The sequence below is a fragment of the Archocentrus centrarchus genome, chromosome 20 (genome assembly GCF_007364275.1).
Source record: "Archocentrus centrarchus isolate MPI-CPG fArcCen1 chromosome 20, fArcCen1, whole genome shotgun sequence".
Taxonomy (NCBI): Eukaryota; Metazoa; Chordata; class Actinopteri; order Cichliformes; family Cichlidae; genus Archocentrus; species Archocentrus centrarchus.
Genome location: NC_044365.1, coordinates 16,206,918 through 16,221,159, shown reverse-complemented (window position 1 = coordinate 16,221,159; position 14,242 = coordinate 16,206,918). Strand labels below are relative to the sequence as shown.

The 14,242-nt window shown below is 42.6% G+C and overlaps 2 protein-coding genes across 6 annotated transcripts; one reads left to right on the top strand and one right to left on the bottom strand.

Moving 5' to 3' along the window:
• Positions 1-2,815: 2,815 nt before the first annotated feature.
• LOC115799820 (glutenin, low molecular weight subunit 1D1-like) lies at positions 2,816-4,431 on the bottom strand. 3 transcript variants are annotated; one of them, XM_030757106.1, is made up of 4 exons: positions 4,312-4,431; positions 4,175-4,227; positions 3,322-4,103; positions 2,816-3,184 (listed from the first exon to the last, which is right to left on the bottom strand). In XM_030757106.1, the coding sequence occupies exons 1-4, from the start codon at positions 4,326-4,328 to the stop codon at positions 3,044-3,046; spliced, it is 993 nt and encodes a 330-aa protein (XP_030612966.1). In that variant the 5' UTR covers positions 4,329-4,431; the 3' UTR covers positions 2,816-3,043. The 3 variants fall into 3 exon arrangements, with proteins under 3 accessions (XP_030612966.1, XP_030612967.1, XP_030612965.1); XM_030757107.1 differs by having other exon boundaries at positions 3,400-4,103; XM_030757105.1 differs by having other exon boundaries at positions 2,829-4,103.
• A 622-nt stretch (positions 4,432-5,053) lies between these two features.
• LOC115799613 (neutral cholesterol ester hydrolase 1-like) lies at positions 5,054-12,975 on the top strand. 3 transcript variants are annotated; one of them, XM_030756841.1, is made up of 5 exons: positions 5,054-5,418; positions 7,938-8,160; positions 8,542-8,611; positions 9,507-9,678; positions 10,602-12,975. In XM_030756841.1, exons 1-5 carry the CDS (start codon positions 5,284-5,286, stop codon positions 11,220-11,222), a joined length of 1,221 nt encoding a protein of 406 aa, XP_030612701.1. In that variant the 5' UTR covers positions 5,054-5,283; the 3' UTR covers positions 11,223-12,975. The 3 variants fall into 3 exon arrangements, with proteins under 3 accessions (XP_030612701.1, XP_030612702.1, XP_030612703.1); XM_030756842.1 differs by lacking the exon at positions 5,054-5,418 and adding an exon at positions 5,424-5,520; XM_030756843.1 differs by lacking the exon at positions 5,054-5,418 and adding an exon at positions 5,446-5,469.
• The last annotated feature ends 1,267 nt before the right edge of the window (positions 12,976-14,242 follow it).

The window sequence follows — 14,242 nt, the reverse complement described above, 5'->3', positions numbered from 1 at the left end:
GAAAGAAATACAAGTTAAACTCAATTTCTCATGGTACCAATCATCTCATTAGCATGCCAGTAAGGAATGCTTACCCACAGAAGTTTGAGCAGAAATTTCACCTTTTTAATGAGGCTGCTCAAAAAAGTTCAAACTACTAGAAGCAACTGACCTGCTGGGGACAGTCCCCTTAGAGTGAGGCAACCTGTGTGGGTGCTTGGACTGGTAGTAAAGTTTTTGGAGATGGTAGAGTGGCCACTTGGCCTGGTAGCGAGGTCTCTGGAGCTGATAAAGTGGCCGTTCAGGCCAGTGTGGCCAACGGTGCAGGTATCCAGGCAGCTGGAGTGGAGAGCCAGGCTGATGGGACACCTGTGGCGGCCTAAGTTGGCAGACGTGCTTCTTGGGCAGGCAAGAAAGCACCCATCTCTGCTGGGTTCCCTGAGACTGGGAGCTAACCCATTGTATGGGCAGGTGGACTGGACCAGTAGGCTGCTGGGGCTTCTCAGGAGGGCAGAAAGGCTTTGAGATGAACCGGCATTTGTGCTGAATGGGTTTCTGGGGTTGTTGTTGCTGCTGGGGCACCCGGGTCTGCAAACCAGGCTTAGCTGCCTGTGACAGTTGAAGAAAAGAGTGTCAACTCTTTGTATCTGGAAGATCTTTGTTCCAGCTTCAGGCTAGTAATTCACTGTTGTGTTAGGATTACTTGCCTTTGCATTCAAGGTTAATGTATGAGTAGCAAGTGGCTTGCTCCTCCACGAGGTTTTCCCTCCACGGCTGTAAGAATCTGGTTGGTAGCCAGCAATTAGGAGCCTGAGCAGTTAAGCAATATTTAAGCAATGATACAGTTTCATCTGCTTACCATTTTTCTGATGACTTTCAACAGTAAGTAAGAAGAGCAGCAGCCATCTAAAGAAAATACAAGTGATCATAAGCACAAATAGCACACTGAAAATCTTTTACCTGTTAGAAAATCATGTTTAAAGCTTGCCTTAATAGAAACCTCATGCTTCAGCAACAATAACCAGTAAACCCAGCCGCTACTTCTGTCAGCAGCCACTAAACCAGGAAACTAGTGAAAGAACCTGAGACCTTTTATCTCGTTGATGAAGTGGCCACAGGTGTGACCCCTCGAGGTCAGAGGGAATGAGAAAAGGATACTGAGGTATTGTGCAGCTCTTTGACACTGATTTTTCAGCATTCTTCAGCTGCTTCCTTTATGGTTTTATGTGATAAACCAGACCTGCATGTATGCTGACTAGATTTCTGTCTAAGATGATCCCGAGTCACTCTGTTGTCATGCAGCTACACCTTCTGGAGCTGCTGATTGGTTTAGGTCAGGGGTAGGGAACTCCAGGCCTCGAGAGCCGGAGTCCTGCAGGTTTTAGATGTGTCCCTGATCCAGCACACCTGACTCAAATGACTGAATTACCTCCTCAGTCTGCAGTCAAGTTCTCCAGAGTCCTGCTAATGACTTCTATATGTGATTCAGGTGTGCTGGATCAGGGACACATCTAAAACCTGCAGGACTCCGGCTCTCGAGGCCTGGAGTTCCCTACCCCTGGTTTAGGTGTTTGCTCTAAAATAAGACATTTCTTAAAGAAGTCTGAATTTTTTTCACTGGATTGCCAAGTAGTATGATTTTGAGAGGCTTAATATATTCCTTCCACAACTGCCTATATCACGGTTTCTATTAATAAAATGTACTTTAATTATTGCAAGTTGGGGAATTCCTTTGTTATGGCAGTTAAAATTTAGGTTCAGCACAACAAACAGCCTAAAGATGTACAGCCAGTCCATGAAGACTCCTGCCTGACATTATACATCAGCCTGTCCATCAACATTGCTGAAGTGAAGCCCTGACACCCTAAATATTATGGTACAAAGTACAGCCTGTGACAGCTGGTGGGCCCCTCCTGCCACCTGATCTAAAGAGCTCTATAAGAACCAGTGCTGCTGCTTTTTTAAATTGGTCGCTCATGTTTTTGTTCTGTGACACAAACATGTTAACTTTGAGAGAAATAAAGGACTTATTTAATTAGATCATATGCAGTTTTGGCTACTTTTTCTATGCTACCACAAGTAGGCATATTTGCAGTGTTGTAACTCATTCAAGTTTTGTCTCCATTCTGCAGTGTACAAGCTGCCAGTATAGCCTGATAAAATTTAATCGGGACGTCTTGAAGTTACGCTTTGTAGTCTAGTGCTCCCTCTAGTGGACAGGATTATAAAAGCTGTGTCAGTACAGTTAGGATAAAGAATAACCCAACTTCTAAGAAAACTTATGAACTTTGCACAAACTTACAAAACCTAATGCACAATAAAGGGCTGCCAGGTGAACAGTATCTACTTTTGTCCATTGTTTTTCAGACAACCAGTCATGTCGTGTTATAAGCAATTTTTAGATTCCCAAGAGTAACAGAGCAGATGTGCTGTTTGAGATATGTTTAGCATTAAAACTCCTTTGGTGCACACAGTATTATGCCAGCAGCCTTTGTCAAAGATGGCATAATAATGTAGAGGTTGTTTCGGTAATCAGGAAACCCAAAACTGAAACAAAGCATTGAAGTTTGCAGGCTGTTTGGTAGCCTGTGCAGAAAGGTTACCAAACAAGCTGCACACAAAGAAAACAGTTACACCTCAAGTTTTAGGTTAAACAGTCCACTGGCATACTCTGCATCTGGATTGAGCCAGGTTATAGCATGCTCAAGTGTGAAAACTGCAAAAGAGTACTGGCTAAATGCTAAACTAGATACCAAACTCTTCAACAAAAAAGTACACATGTAGTCAAAGAATTATAGCAGAAGCTGTGTTTTAATTTCAAAGGTTAGTGCAATGCTGAAAACATAAATCATGGATTCAAGAAACAAACATCTGTACTCTTGGATGATCTTGAAGTTTTTATTAGATACCCTGCCCATCACTCTTCTCAGTGTGGCTATTATATTGTGTCTGAAAGAAATTAAACTCAAGTGTCACTGCAGTTGCCAAGCTAGTCTTTAACATCTCAGTGAGGACAGCTTAGTCACAAAGATTAAGGGGGGGGAAATCATTTTAATGAGGCAGCTCAAAAACGGGAAATTGCTAAGGTGGGTATCTGATTTGCTGGGGGTGCTGATGATGCTTGGTATGGAAGAGTGGCATCTTGGGTCGGTAGCCTGGCAGCCTTTTCTGGTAACGTGAGATCATGGACGGGTAGTGTGAGTACCTGGCCTGGTAGCGAGGCCTCAGGAGCTGGTAGAGTGGCCGTTGGGGCCACTGGACCACCTGCAGCTGCTGGGGTGGGGAACTTGAAACCTGGGCCGCCTGCTCCCACTGGAGTGGAAAACTGGGCTGCTGGGGCACCTGGAGCTGCTGGAGCTGGGAACCCTGCTCCTGGGGTATATGGGCCACCTGCAGCTGCTGGGGCAGGGAACTTGGAACCTGGGCTACCTGCTGCCACTGGAGTGGAAAACTGGGCTGCTGGGGCACCTGTGGCCAATGGAGTTGGGAACCCTGTTCCTGGGGCATCTGCTGAACTGGAGAACCAGCCTGCTGGAGCTGGGATCTAGGCTGCTGGAGCACCTCTGCAAACTGCAGCTGTTGGAGTGGTGAACCACGCATCTGGACTACATCCAGATGCTGGCGTGACAAACCAGGCTGCTCTGGCACCCACAGCTGTTGAGGTGGGGAATGGGGCTCTGGAGACACCTGGGCCATCCCTAGCCGCTGGAGTGGGGAACGTTGCTGCTGGGGCACCTCCAGCTGCCAGAGCGTAGGACTGTGGTGTTCTAGTACCGGCAGCTGCGGGGGTGCCTGTGGTGGCATCAGTGGTGGGCAGAGTGTCTCACTAGGCGGGTATGTAGGTAGTGGCAGCTGGGGCTCCTGTGACTGGTTGGATGAGGAGGTGGGCTGCTGTAGCTGAAAAGCAAACTGTGCTTTTTGTAGACGTTGAGTATGACTGGGTAACCCATTTTCTTCCAGCGTTTCAGCTTCAGGCTGACGATCCACTGTCACTGTTGTGCTGTAGCTGCTTGCATTCAAAGTTGAATTATCATCATCAAGTATCCCACTGCTCCATAAAGTTTCATTTCCAAAGTAAAGGCTGCTTAAAGCCAGTTCATCATCTGTAAAGGGCACTTCCTGATCTGTGAGACAAAGTTGGAGGCTGTTAACCAAAAATGTTAGTGCATAAAATTATCTCATTTTATTTGCTTACCATTTCCTTGATGAGTTTTGACAGCTAGCAAAAACAGCAGCAGCAGCAACAATCTGGATAAGACATGAAACAGACTGTAAGCTTTAATAGTAACCTTTTCTTTTGATTTATCTAATAAAAAAACCTTTGAAGCTTGCCTTAAAATAAACCACATAGCTTCAGCTACATGAAGCAGCAAACTCAGCCACTTCAGTCAGCTGCTGCCAAACTATGGAACTGGAAACTAGTGAGAAAACAACCTCCTTGATTAACCCGGCCACCTGTGTGACTACTTGAAGGCAGGTGTAGCTAATTAAGAAACCAGAAAAGGATGTTTATTCTGAGAACAAGTGTTGAGTTGTGCAACATTTTGATAAATCATTTTTTTAAAAGTTATATTTAAATATGATGTTTATATTTAACATTTGTTATTTTTATTTACCTTTTTACACTAATTAAAAATGTATATTTAAATTTAAATGTCAAAATTTCGATTACATTTAACTATTAATATCTAGATTTAACACATTTTTTAAAAACACTTAGCACTTATTTTAAATTCAATATGTTCACAAATCAACAATTTTAAAAATTATATTTAAATTTAAGATTTAGATTTAATTTATATTTTAAAATAGAAAATTTATACTTATATTTAGCATTTATATTTACATTTATAATTTTTTATTGTGATTTAAGATTACACATCATTTTTTTTATTTAAGATGAATTTTATTAATTAATTTTATTTATTAACATTTAGATTTAACATTTAAGTATAATAGCGTTTATTTATATTTAAATTTACCATTTAAATGTTGCAGTTAAATTTCAACATGCTTCAGTTTATGATTGTTGCACAATAGGACTACATTTCCCAAGAGCAACAACGTTACGAAATTCTTAAACTACTTCCTTAAAACATTTCAAAATAAGATCAATCTTTCCAGCATGACGTCCCAGCGCCGTTGAACGATCGATGGGCTTTACATGAGGCTTTTATTTTGAAGCCGGGGTCATTACTCTCGTTCTCGTCGAGCCCTGACGGAGCCAGCGACCGCTCAGGACCGTGGGAGGGTTAATCACGTTTGAACGGTGAGCTCCGTGGAGGTACGGTACAGTCCTCCGCGATGAGGCTCCGTTTGGCCGGAGCCGTGCTGCTGTCGGCGGCCGCCTACTACGTCTACCTGCCGCTACCAAGCGGCGTGAGCGAACCGTGGAAGCTGATGCTGCTGGACGCGCTTTTCCGGAGCTTCATGCAGGCGGTGAGAGCTGATTGATGACACTGACAGGAGGACAGGAAAGGGCAGGTTGATGTGAGCAAATGCAGGGCTGTCAGAACGACAACACCTGAGACACGAAGCAATGTGGGTGAACAGGTGATATGGGGATCAGGTGCCGAGATAGAACAAAATAATATGGCATCAGTTTTGGAGAGAATAAATAAATGACAGGTTCAAATAGAGGACTCAGATTAGCGCACTAAAGCCTGCTGTAGTATGAAGAATTAGCCAAAAATAAAATAAAGAGTTTTGTAAAAATAAAAACAAAACAAGAATAAAAATTTGGTTTAAGTCAGTTTGGTCAAACTTTCCAGCACCACAAGCATGATGAGGCTTTTGTTTGTGTTTGTCGTGCATGCCTACATGACTGAGAGCCTCCAGTCTTAAGACAGTGTTGTATTTGTATTGCAGTATCTTGCCTCCGACAAATGTCCACTGTCATATAATAATAATGAAAAAAACTAAGCTGAAACACGCACTTTGGAAATGAGCTGAAACTCCAATAGAAATCAAAAGTAATTAAAAAACATAATTACAATAACTCTGTTTATAAGTACAGAAGGTTAACTGTCAGGATAAACCCACAGGTTTTAGAAAGTCTGGTTTCATCACTAAGATGGCCTTCTTTATTCTTGTTCACGCATTCGTCTCCGGCTCTTATCAGCAGGCTGCAGCTTGTGCTTTTATTAAGTAAAAGAGCAGAGTACTGTGCTCGTACAGTATATAAAACTTTAAATGGCCTTGCACCATCTGTCCTGATTGCAGCCTCAGATCCTGCTGTCCCAAACTGTTAGTCTTCCGATATTCCTCACAGAGAAATAAAAACTGGGGATGCAGCTTTTGCTGTTTACACCCCCCCCAAACTTTTGGACTAGCCAGCTGGACTTGATTGCAGCGATTATTAAATAATCAAGATGAAATGATGATTGTGCCACATTTTGTTTTGAAATGATTCTCATTTTGCCTTCAGCACATCCCTTTCATTTACATTTACATTTAAATTCACTCTTTATTTATTTAAGATTTATTTAAGAATTATCAGTTCTGTATTTTTCATTGTTTTCTTCTTATTTTTATTTTTTATACAGTGGATTTGTTCTTTCAATTTTAGATTAAACTGTGAGAAAATGTTCTGTTTTTTGGTTTTTGATGGACGTTTGTAAGGGGCAAAATTTGGGAAGTTTAGATCACAGTCATGTAGACATGGAGGATTAATAACACCTCTTAAGGCTGGCTGTCTCGACAATTTTAAACACACTGGCAAAGAGTAAGTCAAACGTTTATGATCTGGGGACTGTTGCCATGTCTTATACTACAACAGACCAGAATACAGCACCTAACATACCAGAATATACTACAGTAGTGTTGAATAAAGCTTCCTTGGCTGCTCCCTTATTCTGCCACAGTGGCTGAATCAAACTGAATATAATACTATATATAAGTCAGGGTTTTTCCTCCATATAAAAAATGTTGGCACCCACAAACTATTTGTGTCCAGAAAAGCCATGTTGGTGCAGCAGAATAGTGTGCATGTGGCTACTGGAGAATAAACTATATAGAACACAACAGAGAAGGTTTATACCACACCTAAGGAAGAAGAGGGGGACCTACTTTAACTGTATAATCAGGAGCAGCCGCAGTGCTCGAACCTGCATCGCAGGAATAACAAACAGGACCTTTGATAAGGCAGCTTAGTGGCCTTTAACCGGTCACATGTCACAGAGCCGTAATTGACCTGAAATGCTTTACTTTTAATTCAGCAGCAGGATTTTCCACAGCCATGTCTTTTAATCTGTGCCTCACTGCTGAGTGACATGTTCTTACGCATGCTCCACACACTGAGCAGGTTTTCCCACCCTGCCAGTTTCTTATTTTCGGGTCCAGTCAGTTTGAGCACAAAGGGATACACGGCACACCTGCACATTATGCAGCATTGTTTCAAGCATGCGTTATTTGCTTTGCAAAACTGCACAAAAGGTCCCAATTTCAATTTACTGGATTCATAGTTTGTAGGCAAACCCTGTGCCTGATGCTGGGAATTATTATTGAGTTACACAGTAAAATGGCTTCAGCTGGACTGGGGGTGTCTGGAGCCCGAGCACATCATGTTGCCGGCCGGAACATAATTCACTGAAGGGAGCTACAAAAAGTGCATTTTGGGTAAACTTTGATCCTCATGTGGGATTTGTGGCTGTTTAAAACATGTTACAGCATATCAAAGGTCTCCTTTTTACCTTCATGTTGGCCCCAGTCTCAGCTCACTAGCGGTGCTTTCTTTTGTGTTGAAACCGTTTTCAAATACAGTCGTTCTTTAACACTCGTATGGCTGTAAAATTGAGAAGCAACGCTGCTGTCCAGATGTTCTGTGTAATAGTTTCGATGCATCACATTTCTCAAACAGTCCTTGTGTACAGGTGCACCTTGAAATTTTGGCTTGTCCTCGGGCGTGTCCTGAGCACAGACGTATAATCACTATTATTATTATTTTTTTTAATTCCCAGAGCGACGTGGCTCACGCGATGGGCGTGTGCCATCGTGTCCACCTGTTGAACCGGGTGGTGTCCTGGTTGGAGGTGATCGAGGCTCGCTCCAGCCCCGCCGTGAACGTCACGGACTCCACGCTGGGAGGTGTGCCCACCCGGGTGTTTCGGCCCATCGGAGGGGAGAAGCTGAGAAGAGGAGTTATTTATTTCCACGGTGGAGGCTGGGCCCTCGGCAGCGGGCGTGAGTGCCGCGTATCAGTTTCTGTTAACAACCTTAAAGCTGCTGAAGGTTAAAAAAAATCCAATCCAGTAAAAGCCAACAGTCCATTTTTCTGCTGCTTTCAGAGTTTAGATCTCACCGCGATCTCACACTTTCTCCATCAGGAGTGCACACACTGGCTTGTTTGGGCTAAAGTAAAGTTTTGTGGGAACATGTTGTCATCTTCATTGTTTTATACCAATGCCGTCAACACTGAGCCTCACATACTTGGTGTTTTTAGAAAGACACTGCAATCTCTTTCCAGTATAATGCTCTACTGACCAGGCCTAGAATGCATTTACAGTATAATCACTGTGGGTTTTGTATAACTTAAGCACCAGTCACTGTTTCTCTGCTTCACAGGAATGCGCTCCTATGACTCTCTCTGTCGGAGGATGGCGGAGGATCTGGATGCTGTCGTTATGTCGGTGGAGTAAGTTTTGGGCATCAGTCACATGACTTTAGGAGGAAGAACCTTCACATTGAAGCTGCTGGTGGTGATTTTGTCAATGCTTAAAGAATTGATGACAAAAATGTGTTTATTTTGTTTTTGTTTTTGTCATATAATTTGTTTCACATCGTTTTGATCTGACTCTTGATTTTGGAGGAAAGTCTTCCCAAAGGAGGAAAAGTGGGTAAAAGTTTGGAAGTGTATGGAACAGGAGGGTTTTTTTTTTTTTTTTTTAATGTTTAGCTTCATGGTCTGTTTGTGACCTTGGAGACAGCACAGACTCCACTCTGTTCATTTATCATGGACATGGACAGAGCTGAAGGCCATTTGATGTGGCTGAGGGTGCTCTAACCATCAGTGGAACTTGTGATGAGGTTATGGTAAGGGATGCACTGAATTCTGGGCTGATACCAATATTTGAAAAACACATTTCCTCACACATGCTTCTTATGTAGTTTTTGTGTTAGTTTAGCGTTTATGCTCCCCTTCTTGTGAAAAATAACTGTTTTAAGCTCTTTATTGCATTGTCTGTGTTATTGGTAGATATCAGGCGATACTCATGGTCGGCTAATACTGTATAATGATGCCTCCCTAATAGTCCACAGCCATAGAATAGGCCCAGCTCAGCCCATCTGGCTCTGGAGTAAGCACCCATTGACATCATTGTTAATTCCTGCTCCTAGCTCGGGAATATCATTAAGGACGAAGGATTTAAAACTCCAATATTCTGTGAAATACAGAGGGAGTCGATGTTTAGTGTTACAGATCCATTTTTAGCTTTTTTCTGTCTCTTTTTCACTTGAACGGATGTTAATTATATTCATATTAACACCTGAATATAAGAATGTTGTCATGCTGTAATTTCCTGTCACTGTAGCTACCGCCTTGTTCCAGAGGCAGTGTTCCCAGATCAGTACTATGATGTGCTAGCGGCGTCGCGGGCCTTCCTGTCCACTGAGGTTTTAGAACACTACAGCATCGATCCAGAGAGGGTGTGTGTGTCGGGAGACAGTGCTGGGGGAAACCTGGCTGCCGCTGTGGCACAAAAGGTAGAAAAACAAACGCATACATCTTAACCTAAATTGAAAAGAAGCAGTTTTCAGCCAGTTTCTCCTACTAATCAGCTTCATCTGGCTAATACTGTTTCTGCTTTCCAAGATCACAGGCTGTTTGTGCAGAATACACATGATCTGTTGGTTTGTTCTCTTGAAATTATAACCTGAGGTAGTGACCCTGTGTGCAGACTGCAGCAATACGCACATCGTCTTCTACTTTCGGCTTCTCCCTTTAGAGGTTGCCACAGCGGTTGCCTCCATCTTGCCCTGTTCTGTCACACCAACCTTCTGCGTGTCATTCTCCACTACGCGCTCTTCAGCTTGGTTTAAGCTGCCTTTTACAGCGAGGACAGTGGGAAATGTCAGAAGATACCCACTGTGGTCAAACACTGGCCAGAAACTAACGTCATCAGTTTGAGTTGTTACGCATTGACTAAGAATAAGAAGTTTAAAAGACACCACGTTTTTATGCAGCAGCACTGGTAAAAGAACAGTGTGTACACATGACTGTCCTTCCTTCACACACTGAGATGAGAACATGAAATACACAATTATCAGAATGACTTTAAATTAGAGCCTCACATTTTGGCAAGGAAATCGGTATTAGGCAGAGTGTGAACAGATAATTTGTGTGACAGTAAAACAAGTTTATACTGCATTGTCATGTTAGCTTAGTAAGGACAAAAAAAAAAAACAATGTTTGTTTCACATGTCTCAATTGGGAAAAAAATATCTGCCAATATATCATATTTTAAAGTTACCAAATATCTGTATTTGTATCTGTCTTAAACATCCTATATCGGTTGTATTTTAATTATCAGACAACAGGCACCCATTGGATATTTTAGATAAGGACCCAAATGTTTCTTTCTCCCTTTCTCACTGAACTGAAATCTAAAACTCGAGTGTGTCCTCAGCTCGGCTCAGACGACACCCTGAAAGTGAAGTTCAAGGCCCAGGCGCTGATCTACCCCGTGCTGCAGGCTCTCGACTTCCACACCCCATCCTACCAGCAGAACCAGGCTGTGCCAATCCTCTACAGGCCCGTCATGGCTCGCTTCTGGCTCCAGTACCTGGGCGCTAACTCCTCCCTGGAGCCCCTCCTGCTCGCCAACAACCACAGCTCCCTGGACGAGTCTGGCATCAGCGCAGACATTCGCTCCAAGCTGAACTGGACCGCTTTGCTTCCGACTGAACGCAGGAAGCACTTCCAGCCGGTGGTTAAACAAACTGGGTCACCCGGCGTAGTGGGCGAGGTGCCGGGGCTGATGGACGTGAGGGCATCGCCGCTGCTGGCGGAGCAGGACGTTCTGGGTAAGACGCCTAAAGCGTATGTGATGACCTGCGAGTTTGACGTGCTGAGGGACGACGGCTTAATGTACGCCAGACGTTTGCAGGACGCTGGCGTCACAGTGACCAGTGACCACTATGAGGACGGCTTTCACGGTTGCATGGTGTTTGCATCCATGCCGGTGATGTCGAATGTGGGACAGAGAAGCATGAGCAACTATATCCACTGGCTGGACCAGAATCTGTAGATAAAAAAACAAAAAACACATTGTTTCCATTTTGTGGCACCAAAGACAAACTGGAGCAGAAATCTGGGAAAGCTCCTAGATAATAATAAAAAAAAAAAAATCACAGATGTTAAAACATCCCAGCTTTAGCACAGAAGGTCAAACGTTGGAACCACTGTGTTTGTGCTGCTTTGGAAGGGAGCATCAGTTTAGCACATTAAGTTTAAAATCACTGGACCTGCAGTCACACAGCACAGTGCATCCGCAGTGTATCCTGAACCCAAACCACCTTCAACCAACTGTAACCAAAGAAATAGAGATTTATATGGAGAACATATCTGTATATTTAATGGCAAACTTATTATTTTTTATTTTATTTATTAGTTTTATAAAACTACAGAATATAACTTGTAGAAAACCTCTTGGCTGGCAGGTGATTTATTAAAAACAACTATTTACTGCTGTGCTTATTGTACTCAGCTGTGCAGGAAATCACATTATCATAATTTGACATCATCACTGCCAGATGTAACTGAGCTCCACAGCTCTGCCCACAGAAGTCAAAAACCATACCTGCTTTAAAGTTGGCTCATGTCCTCAGGCAGCGATCTGTTAGATGCTGCCTGGAAGTCCAATTCTGACCTCTTGGCCTTGTTTGGAGTGAATGTCTGTGTGAATGTACCCTCATACTTGGCAACTATAGTCTGATATGGGGGGAGTCTTTACACTAAAATTGCTGTTTAATTCCTGAGTCGTAGCCAAAAACCTCGCTGTACGTGGTTTTGTAGCTGACGGTTGGTCGTTAGGGGATATTCCACCCTCTGATTGCACAGGAAACCCTCTAATGTATTTAACCAGATGGCGCTGCTATTGGCTCCTGCTGGTAGTTGCTTCAGTCGCTCGCCTCAATGTATAGAAAAGCTTAAATCTGGAGCTGCTGATGCTCGTTTTGCCTGTCGTTGCTATGAGCTGCTGAATTTTCTGAAAGACCCAGCGCTCATCATCGGTGAGAATCCTCGCCGGGAAAGTTGGGTCTAGGAAGCAATCTAAAAATAGCGACCGGCAACGGAAGCGATCCAGAGGTGCAAAGGTGATGACCCTGAAGGGGAAATTTGAATCAAGTGGTTTTTGATTTTTATCAAAAGAAAACCGCTTTTCTGTGTTTCTCTGGGAATATAAAATAGACAGAATTAAGAAACTCAAATAAAATGGAAGCTAGAGAAAATAATCGAGTCTACACTGTATAGATTTTTATTTAAACCCATGTAACTCATTTGTTGGGGGAGATACACCTACACACTGGAGAAAAAAGTTTATTTAGTGCAATAATTACTCCTTGATGTGCAGAATTGCAGGAGAAAACAACACAATCACAACTTAATTGGCGTTGAAGGATAATCTGCGACTCATTTCTTTAGATTCTTTGAATTTATTTCTTTTTCTCAGAAGCATTTTTTAACCCTCAGAAGTCTAAAACCTCGAGCTACCCCAAACTTAATCTTGTACTTTTGAAAAAAGGAAAAAAAAGAAAAGGAAAAAGAAGGAAGTTTTTGTTGCATGGTAGACCATTGACTGCATTTTTCCTCCTTTAATTGCATTGACTTTGGCAATTTTAAAAGCAACAAATCACATATTCTGGTGGCTGATAGCAGGCTCGATCACAAAAGCACATCATTTGCTGAAGATTGGACTTGGTGACATTTTAGGACTAAAATTACAGATGAAAACCTTCAATTTGAAATCTCTATTTTCAGCATAATTCTGAAAAGAAATTGAGCCTCTAATATGACTCAGAGTTACTCAGATATGATCTTTTATGATGTAATGAGACCCTGAAGAATGTCTCCTCAAACACACAAAGGCAGATAGCCATGTTTGGTGTGTGTGTGTGTGTGTGTGTGTGTGTGTGTGTGTGTGTGTGTGTGTGTGTGTGTGTGTGTGTGTGTGTGTGTGTGTGTGTGTGTGTGTATTGTGGTAAAAGTATGCCAGAGTTCACAGCTGTGTATACTCACTGGGTTGTGCAATAATGTATGACTCAAACTGTCTCTCAGTCTCTGTAACTTCGCTCTCAGATGACCACTGGACCACTGGGGACCAATGCAATGATGATAGCTATTTTATTTTATTGTTTTTAATGAGAATTACTGTATCGCCACGAGAGAAGCGGTCCCGAGGCGAATATCGTGTTTCCCGGAGCCCCAGCGCTGTTGGCTCAAATCAAATCTAATGAAGTGACGGCAGCGAGCGGCTGGGTTTTGGCGTTCAGCCAGGCTGTAGCAGGAACTCTGAGCTGAGGGTGGTCATTACACCCCTCACATTATTCCACAAAAATGTGATTATTTTCTTTCTTTTCTTTCTCCTCTTTAAAGAAAATGATTCCAGACATCTTATTTCTAACGTGGAGTTATTCATGTACATTTATAGCGGTATAACTCATTTATAAATCAGATATGTATTGGCTTGCAGAAAAGTCAGTCTGTGTGCCGTCATTTTAATTCTGTGTGTGAAATTATGCATTAAATGGGTTCCCATATAAATAAGGGTTTAATTCGAGCTGGGTTATGCAGCAGGTTGTTTCAGGCAGGCAGATAAAGAAAAGTGGGCCCAGATGTGCTCCAGCAGTGGTACTAAATCTTGTAAAGGAGCTGTTTTATAGGCTGCTGTCAAAACTGTGCACGGAGGATAAAGATGTTTCCTCTTATGTTATGATTTTTTTTTTTTTTTTTATTGTACAGTGTATGTTATAATCCTGTTTTTTTCTGTCATGCACATGTGTTGGTGTGGGAAACCTGTGACATTCCTGGATAACTTTTTATGCTGTGATTACAAGGACGAGGCGCTGCAGGCGGTTATGCTGCAGCACCTTTGAGGAGCAACATAATTCTTTATTTATGTATGCTGTTATTAAAAAAGAGGCCAAAACACAGACCTGTAACTCTGGACTCATGCTCGTTTGAATGTTCTGCAGCTGAAATCAAGTTCAGGTTTTGCTAACACTGTTCTTAAATCAACCGTCCTGCTGAGCGTGTATGAGCGATATG

Coding starts and splice junctions, on each gene's coding strand:
- LOC115799613 (XM_030756841.1), top strand. CDS start 5,284: ATGAGGCTCCGTTTGGCCGGAGCCGTGCTGCTGTCGGCGGCCGCCTAC. Junction 5,419..7,937: donor TCCGGAGCTTCATGCAGGCG/GTGAGAGCTGAT, acceptor TTTAATTCCCAG/AGCGACGTGGCTCACGCGAT. Junction 9,679..10,601: donor CTGCCGCTGTGGCACAAAAG/GTAGAAAAACAA, acceptor GTGTGTCCTCAG/CTCGGCTCAGACGACACCCT.
- LOC115799820 (XM_030757105.1), bottom strand. Junction 4,104..4,174: donor CAAAACTCATCAAGGAAATG/GTAAGCAAATAA, acceptor TTTGTCTCACAG/ATCAGGAAGTGCCCTTTACA.